The sequence below is a fragment of the Mesocricetus auratus genome, unplaced genomic scaffold, assembly GCF_017639785.1.
Source record: "Mesocricetus auratus isolate SY011 unplaced genomic scaffold, BCM_Maur_2.0 Super-Scaffold_15014, whole genome shotgun sequence".
In the NCBI taxonomy this organism is placed as follows: Eukaryota; Metazoa; Chordata; class Mammalia; order Rodentia; family Cricetidae; genus Mesocricetus; species Mesocricetus auratus.
The window spans coordinates 83,403,084-83,419,271 of NW_024429186.1; the positions used below are offsets into that span (position 1 = coordinate 83,403,084).

General features: G+C 43.9%; 1 protein-coding gene across 1 annotated transcript; it reads left to right on the forward strand.

Moving 5' to 3' along the window:
* The first annotated feature begins 8,486 nt into the window (after positions 1-8,486).
* On the forward strand, positions 8,487-9,294 carry Ccdc71l (coiled-coil domain containing 71 like). Its single transcript, XM_021230721.2, has one exon. The coding sequence runs from the start codon at positions 8,487-8,489 to the stop codon at positions 9,156-9,158; it is 672 nt and encodes a 223-aa protein (XP_021086380.1). The 3' UTR covers positions 9,159-9,294.
* The last annotated feature ends 6,894 nt before the right edge of the window (positions 9,295-16,188 follow it).

The following is a 16,188-nucleotide window of genomic DNA, read 5'->3' on the forward strand; positions in this document are numbered from 1 at the left end:
AACATAGTAAAAATGGCATCTTACCAAAAACAATCTACATATTCAATGCAATCCCTCTCAAAATCCCAGCACAATTCTCCACAGACCCGAAAGGACAATTCTGAACTTTATATGGAAAAACAAATGACCTAGGATAGCCAAAACCATCCTGTACAATAAAGGAACTTCCGAAGTCATCACCATCCCTGACTTCAAGGTCTATTATAGAGCTTGGTCCTGAAAACAGCTTGGTATTGGCACAAAAATATACAGGTAAATGAATGGAATTGAATTGAAGACCCTGATATTAACCCACACATCTATGAACACCTGACTTAAAACTAAAAGTATACAATGTAAAAAAGAAAGCACCTTCAACAAATGGTGCTGGAATAACTAGATGCTGGCATGTAGAAGACTGCAGATAGATTCATATCTATCTCCATGCACAAAACTTATGTCCAAATGGCTCAAAGACCTCAACATATATCCAGCCACACTGAATCACTTAAAAGAGAAAGTCGGAGGTACCCTTGAACGAATTGGTATAGGAGACTGCTTCCTGAATATAACACCAGTAGCACAGACACTGAAATCAACAATTAATAAATGAGACCTCCTAAAACTGAGAAACTTCTGTAAGGCAAAGGACACAGTCAACAAGACAAAACAGCAGTCCACAGAATGGGAAAAGATATTCAGCAACTCTACATCTGACAGAGGGCTGATCTCCTAAATTTACAAAGAACTCAAGAAGTCAAAACACCAAATATTCCAATTAAAAATTGGGGTACAGAACTAAATAGAGAATTCTCATTAGAGGAGTCTAAAATTGCTGAGAGACACTTGAGAAAGTGCTCAACATCCTTAGCCATCAGGGAAATGCAAATCAAAACAACTCTGAGATACCATCTCACTCCTTTCAGAATGTCTAAAATCAAAGACAACAATGACATTTTATGCTGGAGAGAATATGGAGAAAGGATACACTCCTTCACTGTTGGTTGGAGTGCCAACTTTCACAGCAACTTTGGAGTCAGAATGGAGATTCTTCAGGAAAACAGAAATCAGTCTACCACAATATTCAGCAATTCCACTCTTAGGCATGTACCCAAAAGATGCACATTCATACAATAAAGACATTTGTTCAACTATGTTCATAGCAGCATTATTTGTAATAGTCAGAACCTGGAAACAACCTAGATGCCCCTCAATTGAAGAATGGATAGAGAAAATGTGGTACGTTTACACAATGGAGTTCTACTCAGCAGGAAAAAAAACCAGTGGAGTCTTGAAATTCGCAGGCAAATAGATGGCACTAGAAGAAACCATCCTGAGTGAGGTAACCCAGTCACAAAAAGACAAATATGGTGTGTGTTCACTCATATATGGATTTTAGACATGGAGCAGGGGATTTCCAGACTACAATCCCACTGCCAGAGAGTCTGGGAAACATTGAGAACCCTAAGAGAGATATGCATTGGTATCCCGGAGAACGGAAATGGGAAGGGGTCTCCTGAAGGGATTGTCAGCATGGAGGGTGGGGAGGGAAGAGGGAGCTGGGAAAAAGAAAGGGGAGAGAACATGGGGGAGCAAGAAGTTTGAGTGAGGAGAACACGATGAAAGAAACCATAATAGAGGGATCCACTATAGGTTTGAAAAGAGATCTGGCACTAGTGAAATTTTCAGAGATCTACAAGGATGACACCAACTGGCAATCGAAGCAATCGTGGAAAGGCAACCTTAAATGCCCTCCCCCAATAATGAGATTGATGACTACCTTATATGATATCCTAGAGCCTTCATTCAGTGGCTGATGGAAGCAGAGGCAGACACTCAAAGCTAAACACTGAACTGAACTCCTGGAACCCATTGGCAGAGAGGGAGGAGTGATGAGCATAGGAGTCAAGACCAGGCTGGTGAAGCCCTTAGAGGAACTTGACCTGAACAAGGGGGAGCTCATGGATCCCAGGATGGTTTACTGAGAGGCCAGAGATGGGACTGATCCAGACCCCCTGAACATGGGTGTCAGCGAGGAGACCTCGGCAACCTAAGGCACCTTGTATAGTAGATCAGTATTTAGCCCTGGCATCCAAATGGACTTTGGGAGCCCATTCCACATGGAGGGATGCTCTCTCAGCCTGGAGACATTGGGGAGGGCCTGCACCCTGCCTGGCATGATATGACAGACTTTGAAGATTCCCCATGGAAGGCCACACCCTCCCTGGAGAGTGGAGAGGGGATGGGGTGGGGGATTGAGGGGCTGTTTGGAGGCAGGGGAAGAGGGGAGTGAGAGGGAACTGGGATTAACATGTCAAGCAAGCTTGTTTCTAATTTAAATAAAAAATGTAAAAAAATTGCAAGTGGTGTAGTAACTCTCAGATGTTTGGAACTCTAGCCAATGAAATGGTGGTGTCTCCATTTAGAGTGAGTATTCTTTCGTCAAGTAACCTAACCTAAAAATCTCTCACAGACATGCAGAAGCCAGTCTCATTTGTGATTCTCGATGCTCTTAAACTGGCAATGTTCATGCTCATCATCATGACTTTTGTGAGGTGTACTGGAGGCTTCCCTCCTGATACATAAGCTCTAGAAAGCTCTTCCTCAAGAGAAAGTATTCTTGGTAACGAGGACCAAGTTCCTGTGTGGGATGGCTTTGAAGAAAAGAAACTTAAGAAAGGATAAGTGAACGGCTTTTCCTTTTTCTCTTTTGGTGGGAGTTCCCATGGATCATTGTCTGACACAGTCTTGACCTGAGCAGATATCCTAAGGCTGCTGGAGCTTCCAGAGGACTACTAAGCAAGATTTACTGCAATTTCTTCTTCCTTCCTTCCCATAGCAGATGCTATTCTGAGAATTCTCTTCCAATTGTGTGAGAGGATCAAGGGACAGTGGCTATTGCCTGTAGGAATCCAGTGCTGAGGAGCTGCTGGGTCAGTCGGAGCTTGAAACATTTTCCTGGTTTGACACTGCCCTGATGGACCCAGCTGTGAGGGCTTTTGGTGCCAACTAGGGTAGTGTGCCGGCTCCATTTACATCATTTCCCAAATGGCGAGAACACTTTAGAAAGGCTTCCTCTCTGTAGTTCTTTTAAGAGTTTTTCTTCTGTATCTTTTGTTTGTACAATCTAAAAGTCACCTGGTATCACACCAGTGAGAAAAAAAAAAGATGAAAATGGAAAGCATAAACTTTAAAGATAGACAAAGAAGACTGTCAATTTGAACATGGAAAGATTATTTACAAATGATTGTCAAGTGTTTTTTCTATAATCAAAGTGAAACAGGACTGAAGAGGACAGTCGTGGTCTTTGAGAAATGCTAGTTCAGGACCCAGCCTTTATCTTTGAACACAGCAGGTACCTTACGCGGCTTCACCATCTGTCAAGGAGAACAAGGGCTTTTCTGTTTGTTTCTCTCATCTCACTCTTTGGGGTTCAAACCAGATATATGGTAAGGTACTCTATTCACAGGAAATACGAAAGTATTTCTATATACAGTAAATAAAAAGATGCATGACACATCATTGCGTGAATGAGATGCTTTGCAACTTGTCTTTTGCCTCAACACAACAGAGATGCAACGACTCTGTCAGTAATGGAGTTTGTGGGGAACAGGGGTAAGAAGCCAGGTGTGAAAGCTGAAGGTATGATGCAGGGGATGAGAAGGCCACCGCCATCTCCACCTCCGCCAGAACAAAGTGTGGGTAGAGCGCAAAGGTTTTAGTCAGCTACCTCAATGAAGGAAAGGACGTTTGCAGGTAGTAGTGATCACACCAGGTGTGCCCCAGGCAGAACAGAGAGTAGTGATCACCCCAAGTGTGCCCCGGGCAGAACACACGAGAGTAGTGATCACTGCAGGTGTGCCCCGGGCAGAGCACATTGCAGGTGTGCCATGGCAGAATAGAGTGTAGTCTCAGTTCCTGGTGGTGCCATGAAGAGGAAGGAAGAAGTCTATGCCAATGTGACCAGGGTTGCAAACAGAATGAGTTTCAGGCATGGAAAACCAGCATCATAACTAATGCTGCAATTCTCTCTTTTATCCTGTGTTCAATTTTTTGAATGTCCTCCATTCATTTATTTTATTTTTCTGTGTGTGTACTTGAATTATATAATTCTAATTTTACTTACATTTTCCAGTTTATCTCTGTACACAGAATTCTCAGTGGTTGTTTCATGCATAGATCATTTTAGCCTGTGGATTTTTGGAAGACAAACATTCCATCAACAATAACCATCAGTCATAATTTAGATCACTCAGGGAGAGAGTCTTTGTATTTACATATATTTTTTTTTGCTGCCAGAATTATTTCATCCCAATGTGCCTTGGTATTATTTCTATTTAAAAAATGAACTTTATTCTTTTGGGGGGTGATTTTGGTTTGTGGCTTTGCTATTCTTAAGAGTCTGCATACCAGCAACAAACTGTCTTCCTTTGTGTGAGAATGTCCTCATCTCCCACTTTTAAAGGATGTTGTCACTGCGTTAAAGAGACACACGGAAAAGGGAGAAGATCAAGCTACTTCTTTTGGCCTTCCAGCGATGGTTTTGAGGTTGTCTTCCACTGCAAGTTGTCACTGTGCATGCTCATTCTCATGTGTTTTGCTAGAGGTTCACTAATTTTTTGTTGTTTTGTTTTTCAAGACAGGGTTTATCTGTGTAATCCTGGCTATCCTGGAACTCACTCTGCCGACCAGGGTTTATTTTATGTGTGATGCCTAGAGCTTTTAGTTGGAATTTTCAGGAGCAACCAGGAAAATACACAATTTCCATCTTCCCAGAAGACGGAGTGCTATTTTTTTTGGAATATATGGTCTTTATATATTATACATTAAAGACTTTTAGAATATATTGGAGCTTTGAGATCACCTTTGTTGAAAAATCTAGATTACTTTAAAATGAATATAATGAAAGGGTATTTTCCCTTGATGAATCATGCTATATTCAATGTAATTTAAATTAAAAATTAATAAATGCATGTTTAGAATGTTAGAATCAAATTTGGGCCAGGAGTTTAGATAAAGACTTCAGTCCAGCCTCTTGTTGAATTGTTCTGTGGCCTCTTGGTGTCTCGGTGGAATAATGAAGATTGCTCAATTTGTTAGGTAACCCCTTAAATTGCCTCATAGAGAACTCCTGCCCACCCCTATAACACCAAATTCCTAGGTTTTCTATGATACAGTGCTTGAAATATGTTGGTTGAGCTAAATAAAATCCTCAAAATTAAATAAGACAAAAAGGATGGCTATTGTTTATTAAATGTTTAACCATGTTTCAGGTACTATAGCACATATCATGTGAATATTATCTAATAAACATTCTATTGAAGTGCAGGTTATGTCTCATTTTATAGATGAGAAAATGAATGCAGAAAGATAAAAAGCAGCATCCAAGAATTCTTAATAGTAAAGATACTTTTGATGTCAAGTTTTATTCCAGATCTGATATTTATAATCACTTGTGGCCACCATATAAGAAGAAATTTAAAGGTGAGACGGCAAAGATAACTTTAGTTTGTTTAGATTCATTTTTAGTGACATAAGTTGTAAATGTAGAAAATAGATGCACACACTTAGCTTATTCTTATCTGTCATTTATCAAATAAAGGAAGCATCATTTCTGAGAGATAAAGATACAAACTGAGGACTTTAAACTATCATTCACCAGTTATAAAACTTAACTTACCATCTTTACATAAATAATATAGGGTCTTGGGGACCGGAATTATATTACCATTATGTGTAAATTTTACCCACTTAAGAATGGATAGGGAGATATATGTACAAAGACTATTTGAGTTAACTAAAAAGTAGAGGTCAAGAGGATAAGAAGGAAAAATTAGAGAACAGAAAGTCAAATTAAAAATGTAAAATAATTTAAGCCATTTAACACAAAACTGTTTCCCAAATTCCCTAACAAATTGTGTTAGCTAATTTCTATGTACTGCCTCACAAAATAAACTCTGATTGATCAATAACTTACTTAAACCTGTTTGTCCTTAGGATTTTTACATTTTGCTGAAAATACATTTTATTAATTGAAATAAATTACATAAGTTTATGTACATGGAAACTTAGCCAAATTAAAAAGTGTAAAAGAATTTAAGTCATTTAACACCATACTTGGTTCTAAATCCCATAAGAAAGAGTTTTAGCTAAATTCTGTGTACTGACTCACCAAAATTAACTTTTAATTGCTCACTAACTTATTAAAATCTCCTTACATTCTTTTACAGTTTTGTTGAGAAACAATGGCATGTTTGTGTAGATACATTGTACATATTATGTGCCAGGACCTGAAGGGTTTATAATTAATGTCGTAGGGTGAGCATAGCAACACATGAATCTTGGTATATCCTGATTTATTCTTGCACTAGGAAGACTTCTTCCCCCAGTCTACTATCTTACCACGAGATTGTCTGTGTTCATCTACATAGAAATTGCTATTCTATTGTATTACAATAGAAAATATTCAAATTTGTCATTATTATGTGTTCTCAGAATTACTATGAGTACTAGTTATGAATACAGTGGTTGAAACATAATTCCTTTCTGAGGAGTTAGGAAGCTGGTAATTGTCTCTATACTCTTGTTCTGAGAGCAAAATGTGCTTTTCTAAGAAAATTATTTTCTCTTTATAAAGATACTGTCATTTTGGTACATGGAGAACTGATTCGTGATCATAGTTTTTAATTTTGCCATAAGCCTTTTGTGTAGAGTATATGCTTTATTGTAGGAAAGTAAGTTTTCTTTTTTTTATTGAAACTAAACAAAATGTTATGTGGTTCAAACATATTATCCATGTCCATGATAGGGCAGATTAAAACTGATCAACTGTGGGTGAGAAGTATGAACGCAGCTATGTCCCTTGGTCATCCCACTGAAAATGTATAAAGAATTCCTATTGAGTTAGAAGAGCCCAGTGTGAAAGACACCATGAAATGCAAAGACTTCTAGATTAGGAAAAAAAAGACCTACAGCACCCATCGTGCTATTAGCAAACTATATTAATGAACCCCTATGGTCCAAACCTCCTCATCTGTGACACAGGAGAGAGAAGTAGATGTCTCTAAGGAATTGTATAAATCACAGAAGTTCTGCACTGTATTCACTGCTGCAAAATAAGATGCTGACTGAAAAATGCTCTAAGTACCAGCACATTTTTTTTTAAACCTTAAACATATTAAAGAAATCTTGTGTGCTGGATGGAGGTATAGCTCAGTAGCAGCGTACTATCTGAGGATGTGTGAGGCGATGGTTTGATCCCCAGCATGAGGAATATTGAAGTTTAAAGGACCTCAAAGAAAACTGCAAATACCTATAGAATATATAATTATCGTGTTCTAAGCAGCTTCACTCCATTTTCAATAGCCAGTGTTATCTCACACATTCATTCATTCGGTATGCATGCAGCACCTATTATTCAGACAGGCAATGAGTTCAGTGTAGACAGGAAAATATGGTCAAAAGGATGTCCACTACTGTCCTCCCAAATACAAAAGGTAATTCGTTCTTCAGGACATGTCTTCTCAATGGAGCCTTACTGGTTATGTGGAACGCTACATTAAGGATGGAAATGGTGCTGCCAGTGGGCAATTTAAAGTCAAGTGAAATAGGAGACAGCAGCGATAAAAGTATATTTAAGGCAAGGGTATCTTCTTTAAGCAGAATGTCTTTGCTGCCATTGCTCTTGTCCAACTTGGGCAGACTGTCTAGTTTCACACAGTAGTCTTTGCTTTCCTAATCATGGCCAGTATCTCCTAAACACGCCCAGAGGGCTCCACGGCCCACCCATGCCGGGTGCTCACTGTTTTCTTGAGAAAGATGGGGTCAAGAGAGGCAAAGAGTATGATGAAGACGCCAAAGGACTTGGGAGGGATTCCGAGAAGTCCAAACCTCTTGGCTGGGACACTACTACCCGGTCTTGGTCACCCAGACCGGTAGACCTCCCCAGCTCAACCCACTGCTTCACCCCACCCGCCCACCTCACCCCCAGATGTGCAGCTCGCGCCCACCCCCTCCCCACACCGGGCGCCCCTCGGGGACCCACGCCGGGGCGCGCTGGCCTCCCAGGGCCAGGCCCACCACCCACCACGGGCACCATTTTCCAGGGCCCGGCCTCCCCCACCCCCCCAGCAGTCCCCGCCCCTCTCCCCGAGAGCGCCCAATGGGCGGGGCCGGGGCGGCGGTGGGCGGGGACCGAGGCGGGCCCCTTTAAAGAAAGGCGGCGGGCGTGCGGGCGGGCGAGGGGAGAAGAAAGCGGAGCGGCCGGCGGGGGCGGGCGCCGTCCAATGACAAAGCCCCGGGGTGGGCGCCCGCAGCCGCCGCGCCGCCATCTTGAGCCGGGCGGCAGGGCAGCCGGCACGTCCTCCTCCGCCCCGAGGGGGAGGGGCGCGGGCCGGAAAGTAGCGAGCGGCGCCGGGCGGGAGGCGCCAGCGGCGGCGGCCGGCGCGGCGGAGCGCGGCGCGGGCGGGCGGACGGGCGCGGCGGGCGGGCGCCCCGAGCGGCCTGCGATGAGACGCGGCGCGAAGCGGCGGCGGCGCCGGCCCCGGGCCGCCTGGGGCGGCGGCTGCGGAGCGGAAGGCGGGGCCGCCGCGCTGGAGGCCTCGCTGGAGGAGAAGGTGGTGTACTCGCGGTCGCAACTGTCGCTGGCCGGCAGCACCGAGGCGCTGGGCGACGCCTTCAAGCTCTTCATGCCCAGCAGCACGGAGTTCATGAGCTCGGAGGCGGAGCTCTGGAGCTTCCTCTGCAGCCTCAAGCACCAGTTCTCCCCGCACATCCTGCGCAGCAAGGACGTCTACGGCTACTCCTCGTGCCGGGCGCTGGTGCCCGACCTCCCGGCGCCCGCCGGCCGCCCCGCGCGCCGCCCGCGCCCCGCGCCCAGGAGGAGGCGCCGTGGAGCCAGAGCGGCCGCCGGCGCCCTCGAGCCGCGCCCCAACGCCGCCGACGCCGAAGCCGACGCCGAGGAGCCGGGGCCGCCCGCGTCCCGCTTCGGAGGCCGCACCCTGGAGGAGATCTGGAGGGCGGCCACCCCGACGCTGACCAGCTTCCCGACCATCCGCGTCGGCGAGGACGTGTGGGGCGAGCGCAGCCTGGCGGTGGCGCGGCGCAGGGCGCGCCAAGTGCTGCGAGTGGACCTGGACCCGGTGGTGAGGCTGCGCCGCTTCCCGGTGCCCCGGGCGTGACGCCCGCCGCCCGCCCGCCCGCCCACCCGGGCGAGCCAGCGAGCGAGCTCCGGCGCCGGATCGGACTCCGCCAGTCGAATGTTTACAGACCCGGCCCCCCTGGTGCACTTTATGCGCGAACGAGGCCCGGATGCGGTGCGGCGCCGCGGTCCGCCCCGGGACAGGGACCGCCCCGCGCCCGGGACCGCCGGACCCGCGCCGCACAGGTCGCTTTGCTTCCCGCCCCGATGGAGACGTCTCCAGGACTGGAGGGACACCTGCGCTTTCTCCCTCTTGGACTCTACCTCACCGGTCTGGAAGCCCTCCGAAGATTTAAACGTGGTTGTTGTTTTTTTCCTCCAAAGGAATTTGTTTTCGTGCTTGCGTAATAAAGCCAGAACTTTACTTGCTTTCCCCCCCGCCCCCCTGCTTTCTTTTGGACTGTCAGCCCCACTTTCTGGACGGAAGATCGACCGTGTTTCATGGCGTGGTGTTGGTGTAAGCTCAGGGTGTTCTGAAGCCCACTCGTTTCCTAATTTTTTACTGGATTCCAAAGCTTTGATCAAGGTTCTTTTAAGAGGTTCAAGTTTGTGACTGTTAATTGTGACGATTTGTATGGCTTTGAATTTCACGAGCTCAGTGATAACCAAGAGATGCAAAGTACAACTGTTTAAAAAAAGTTAAGGTGTTTATATATAAAGTTTTATATTGAAGTTTGATATTTATATTTACTGAGCTCCTAAAGCAAATGGTAGAATACTCTTTAAAAGTTTTGTTTAGGAAAAGTTGACTTGCTCTATTCTTTTTAATTGAATAAAATTGAAGTGTTTTGGAACCACATGGCTTGTGATAAAAGTGAATAAATTTTGAAGAATATGTTGGCTACAAGAATAATAGGAATCCAGTTGGAGGTGATTTGCCTCACGTCTTGGTCAAACATAAAGTCCAGGACTGTTCACGGGAACAGAACCGAGATGGAAGTGGTTTAGGAGAGATCTGTGCGTGTGGACATTGTGAAGAAACGTAAACAGAATACCCATTGGGATTCCCGGATCTGTGAATGATCGCTAGGGAGGGGCAGGGGCATTTCTTGGTACCACATGGCTGGTTGAAGTTGTTTTGTGGGAAAATAGATCTCTTTATTTCTTTGTTGTTGGATAACAAGAAATGCCTAAACTAATTCTATTATCTTTTTGAAAATCATGACAATTGGTTGGCTTTTTGCCCGTGAAATTTCTTTTTCTCTTCCTTCCATTCATAATTGTGTTTGCAATCTTTGATAGCTAAAGGTCGCAGGAATCAGAAAAATCGAGCCACACAGTACTGACCCTTCTTGTACACTTTTATAATAGTAGCGTGTATCCACGTGGCCCAGTGTGCAGTTCTTGATTATCCAAGTGCCTTTGGTCGTTGGTGGCAGCAAGACTTGGTGGTTTTTTAGCCAGTGGTGCCACAGCCAGCTTTTTTTGCAATACCTAAAGGGTCAAATAGTGTTTTTCTACCACTATTGTTTCCAATTTAAGTGTTCTGCCATGGGACATCCAGGCTGGGTGGGCTGGGGCTGCTCGAGCCCCCAATGCTAAGGTTTATCTCTGCTTGGCAGTTTCTTAGAATAATGAGAACTGTATTTGACTCTGATGTTCCTAGATTCCAATGGCATAGCTTTCTGAATTAGCTATTTTAAGTTTAATAGTTCATGAAAGGAGTGTTTTGACTTTAATTTTAGTGTTTTTGTTTTGTAATATATATATATACACATATACATACATACATACGTATATGACTTTATGCCAGTTTTCCACAAGCCTCAATCTTTTATTAACGGCTCAATGATAATACATTGTTAGCAACACTGTTACTTGAGTGCATAAAAAGTGAATGATTACCAGAGGGAGAGTGTTAAGCTGTGTCATGGGAAGCTGAGACAGTCTTGTTATTAGCTTCCATTGCCAAATGTATTTCAGACACATAGGATTTTCTTCCCAAAATATATTGTTAATTTTTATAGCTAACTAGCACCTGATGAAAATGCATTTGTACCACTTCACTTGTATATAGTTTTATAACCAGAAATAAACCCAATGGCCATATTAGAATGTAATTTCAACGTGGAATTTATCTAGATACTTCCCAGAAGATTCTGAAACTAGACATGACTGAAAGGATAACTCTCCTCAGCACACAATGGACATGCATCCGGTGACACCATGCATTTATTTTTACTGAGGTTTTTGACATTTGTTTCTCTTATGCCTTGGTTCTTTAGTGATGTTGACCTTATACATAAATGTTTCTTTGGCTTATTTATCTAACTGATTAAAGTTTAGATATGGTTGCCCACCCTGAGTTTGATATATGTGGTTCAAAAATACAGACTTTATTTTGCTAAATTTTCTGCAGCAAGACCTGTGTTGCAATTTTGAAAAATATGAAGACACATCTAATGTAATTGGGGAGTCTATTGTAAGAAGGTGAGGGTATTCCCTGGATACCTTTGGATAGGCTGTGGAGAGAAACTTGGCCCGGCCCGTGGCCTTGAAGGTGAAGCCTGGATTGCGTCCTGGAAAGACTAGCTTGGTTTGTGCATGGTTTTTAAAGACGTCCCAATGTTCTCCTGCTCTCTCTCATCTCTCATATGGCACAAATAGAGAGGTCGGCTGGGAAGAACTGTGTCACCTTGCTAAGCTTTCATTTAGTTTTTGACTTTTGAGTTTGTACTTGTGGTGACCAGCACCTCAAGGTCACCTTGTCATTGACGTCCTGTCACCCAGCAGCTTCCCTTGACTTCATAAGGGCAAGCTTTATTGTTGGTAGTGCAGACTGCTGCTCTGGTGGTGCCTATTTATTTCGTCTGTCCCAGTGCTCTGTGGACAAGTGCAACTTCAGCTGGGAGCTCATGCCTGTTGATTTGCCATGTGTACATAATACTACTATTTTTCAAAAACTTTATAAAAAAACTTTAAAATATTTGAATAAAAAAATCACAATTTTGAACTTATTTTTTTGTTGTTGCTTTGAGGGTTGCTATGGCATTCTTTAAATTGGTGGTTTTTAATGAACATATATAACATTTCCTTTATTGGTGTGTTCAGATATTTTTTGATAAGCTGTTATGTCTTAAGTGCATTAGAAAGCAATTGTTTGTAATGGAACTGAAGTGTTTTCCCGAACAGTTTAATGTGCATATTAATGAGATGTGTTGCTTTTTAACTTATTAACTGTAAATAAATTTTAGAGCATATAGTGTCTGGCTTTTCTAATGATACTGAAGGATTTTCAAAATGAGATCTTTATGTTTACATGTGTATTGGAAAACATTTTAATTTAAGATTTGATAAATCTTGACGTTTTTGGGAACTTTAACCTAAAATTTCAAGGTTTGTGTTATGTTTTGTCTTATGATTTGTCAGTTCTTTAGTTAGTCTTTAGAGAATGGTGCTTCAAACCAAAGCCATAGTCCAGTTTGCCTGCAATAAACTTTAAAAGATGCATCCAAATTCAGGCTTCTGAACCCTGGCCCCTAAATCCAATTTCGGTGATGATAGAAGGCCTGAGTTGCTATTCTCTCGAAGTGTGAAAGAAGATGCCCATGGGTGGCGGCAGTACAGACTCCTCAGCACAAGGACAGGGCCATGGCGGCAGCAGTACAGACTGTCCTCAGCACAAGGACAGGGCCAGAATTTTCATTGCATCTATAGACTGGAGGGCAGTACAACCTGCAGCAGGGACCGGTTCACGTGATGTGGCTGCACCTCACACCCCAGTGCCTGTCGGTAGATGGGGGTTGCAGAGGGAATGGCCTGGAAGAGAATTACCACACTGGTCATCCTGTCCTTCAAACCCTGAACTCTAGGTGATCCCAGGTAAATAAGTGTGCCTTAGCATCCCTAGTAACAAACGTGATTTGTAAACTAGTTGGGTACTGTAACAGTCGAAAGGACTTAAATACTACTAATTGGAAGTACGAAGGCTGAGTATAAGCATAGTGTAATGAGAATTTAGTGGTCTAGTTTGTTTAGCCTCAACAGATTGTGGTCTAGAAAGTTACAATTTAAGGGGAAGTAATTTACGGGGGAAATAAAATGACATAAAGTATGCTTTTAAGCATTCTAGGGCAAGAGTTGGAACTAGAAGTTATTTTTTGAATTTGGGTCTTTTACAATATCTTTGAAAGATTTTTAAATGTGCCATTATGCATCTTAAAGTATCTGGGAATTTACAAATAGTAAATTAAATTTATTGATCCAAAACCTGTAAAAGCTTTGTGTTAAATTTCACTTGGAGTAACTCCAGTAGATTGTTCTAGAGTTCTCAACCTTCCTAATGCTGTGACCCCTTACTACAAGGACCTCATGGTGTGGTGACCCCAACCAGAAAGTTATTTCTCTTGAGTCATAATACAAGTGTCAAGTATGCAGGCTGTCTGATACATGACCCCTGCACAAGGGTCAGTCAACTCCAGGAGTCATGACCCACAGGTGCAGAAGCATTGCGCTGAAGCTCGCACACTCATGGCCATAGAGCAAAGATGAAGTTAGTTTGTATGAAAGTTTTGTGTTTCAGGTACTAAGAGAAAAAAGTGTTCAGTAGGGCCCCCATAGCTGCCCCGTGGATAGGAACACACTGAAGACATCTGTAACATAATGGAGACAGCCTCTGGCAGAACTGATGGGCTTAACCTCATATGTGGGTTATTCTAGAAAGTAAGCATTGAGGGGTAAGATGGCAGGAGAGAGGTTTTGAGAAAGTGTAGCATGTTGCCGTGTGGGAAATAGAAAGCCCTGTCTTGGACAGGCTTGTCTGAATGGGAGTGGGGTATTGACTGCTCTCAGGAATCCACATGAACAGGACTAAAGAACTCTAACAAGGATTCCTTTAACTAAGTAGGTTGTTTTGGGGGTGGGATTCACCTTTGTCAATGACTGTTAAATTGTGATTGCTTTTTTTATACCTAAAATCTTCAACTGGTGAGTTTCTCAGGCAGACGTATCTCTAACATCTGCACCACACAATGTTGCTGCATGTGCTCGACATTCAGTGGCCCTGAGCAAATGAGCCGTTATAGAGTTCATAGGGATGCGGAGCACCGGCTCCCAAACTTACAAGTCTCTGTATCGCTCCAGTTTGTGTGTAACGGCAATGGCAGCAAGGTTATACACGAGTCACACACACACACACACACACACACACACACACACAGTAAGCCATCGATGGACTCGATGTCCTGTAACTGAATAGTGTATGAAGACTTTGCTGTCTCCCGACTGTACTTGCAACCCAATTCAATTTCATTATCATCACCTGAGTCTTAGCAAGCGGCAGTGAAGTACAGTGGTTAGAGTTGTATAGCCAAGTCACCTAGCTTCCAAACCCTTCCTTCCTCTTCTGACATCTGATCTTCCAGCAAGCAACTTGCCCTCCTCCGTTCCTCAGTTCCCTCAGCTGTAAAAACAGACAAACCATAGAATCTGCTTCACAGAGCCCATGTGAGAATTAAATGAAGTCATACATACCAAATGGAGTTGTGCCTGGGACCTGGTTAGCTTCAGTCAGTACATACCAGTTTTAGTAGTAGTAAATGTTTGTTTTTTTTTAAAGTCTCAGTTTGCTTACTTGAAACTTTTTTTTTCCGAGGCAGGGTTTCTCTGTATTGTTTTGGAGCCTGTTCTGGAACCAGGCTGGTCTCGAACTCACAGAGATCTGCCTGCCTCTGCCTCCCTAGTGCTGGGATTAAAGGTGTGCGCCACCACCGCCCCGCTTACTTGAAACTTTTATGTTGCGAGGTGTTGAAAGAAAAACACCTGCAGTTCACAAATGTCAAGGAGAGTCAATTGGTATTGGAGAGGTCAAAGTCACTGGAACTGGTATGTGGAGAAGGACCCTGTAGATTCGTGAGGAATTACAGTGGCCAAAACTCAACAGACAGTGGTAATAAAAATGACCAGAAATCCGTAAGGTAATGTAAAGGAAACTAACGATTGCTTAAATCCCACCATGGATCAAGCGCCACAGTTACTGTGCCCGCCCCGTCCCCGTTTTGAGGCAGTCCTGTAACCCAGGCTGGCCTTAGGCTTTCAGCCATGATGACTGGGAACCCCTCATCTTCACTCCTCACCTTCTGAGACTGGGATTATAGCCATGCACAACATGCCCAGGTTTCTCCTATTTCTTTGAAGTAAGACTATGTGTCAGGCATAGGAGATAAAATAACAAAATGTTTCTGGATGATGACAAAGCTCCCTGAAATAAATTCTGAAACAGGTATGTATGTGAAACACTTTGAACAACATGGCGTTTTGGCCTATGGAAAGTAGTGTATCAAGATATAGCCCCTTGGATATCTGCCACAGGTTAAATTAAAGTCTTGTAAGCTGGTGTGCCAGTTAATTTTTATGCCAACTTGATACAAGGGAACCTCACCAAAGAAAATGTCTTTGTAAGACCTGGCTGTGGACAGGCCTATAGGGCATTGTCTTATTTAGTGATGTGTGGGGAGGGCCTCGTCCATTGTAGGTGGTGTCATCCCTGGGCTCGTTGTCCTGGGCTCTATAAGAAAGGCTGCTGAACGAGTCATGGGAGCATCCTACATAGGGTGGCTATTGCTGACAGGAAACACCATGACACAGCAACTCAGGAAGGAGGGTTCATTTGGCTCCACATTACTGTTCGCCCTTGACGAAGTCAGGACAGGAACTCAGGCAGGGCAAGAACCTGGAGGCAGGAGCTGAGGCGAGCCATGGGGAAGTGCTGCTTGCTGGCTGGCTCCTCATGGCTTGCTCAGCCTGCCTTCTTACAGAACCCAGAACCACCAGCCCAGGGACGATACCACCCTCAACCGGCTGGGCCCTTCCCCACTGATCCCTAAGTAAGAAAACACCTTACAGGCTTGTTTACAGCTGGGTCAGAAGGAGGCTTTTACTCAGCCGAGGCTCCCTCCTCTCCAGTACTCAAGCTTGTGCTGAGTTGACATAAAACTAGACAGCACAGCGCGTAAGCCAGTAAGCAGCAATGTCCATGGCTTGTGTACCAGCCCCTGCCTCCAGCCTTCTTC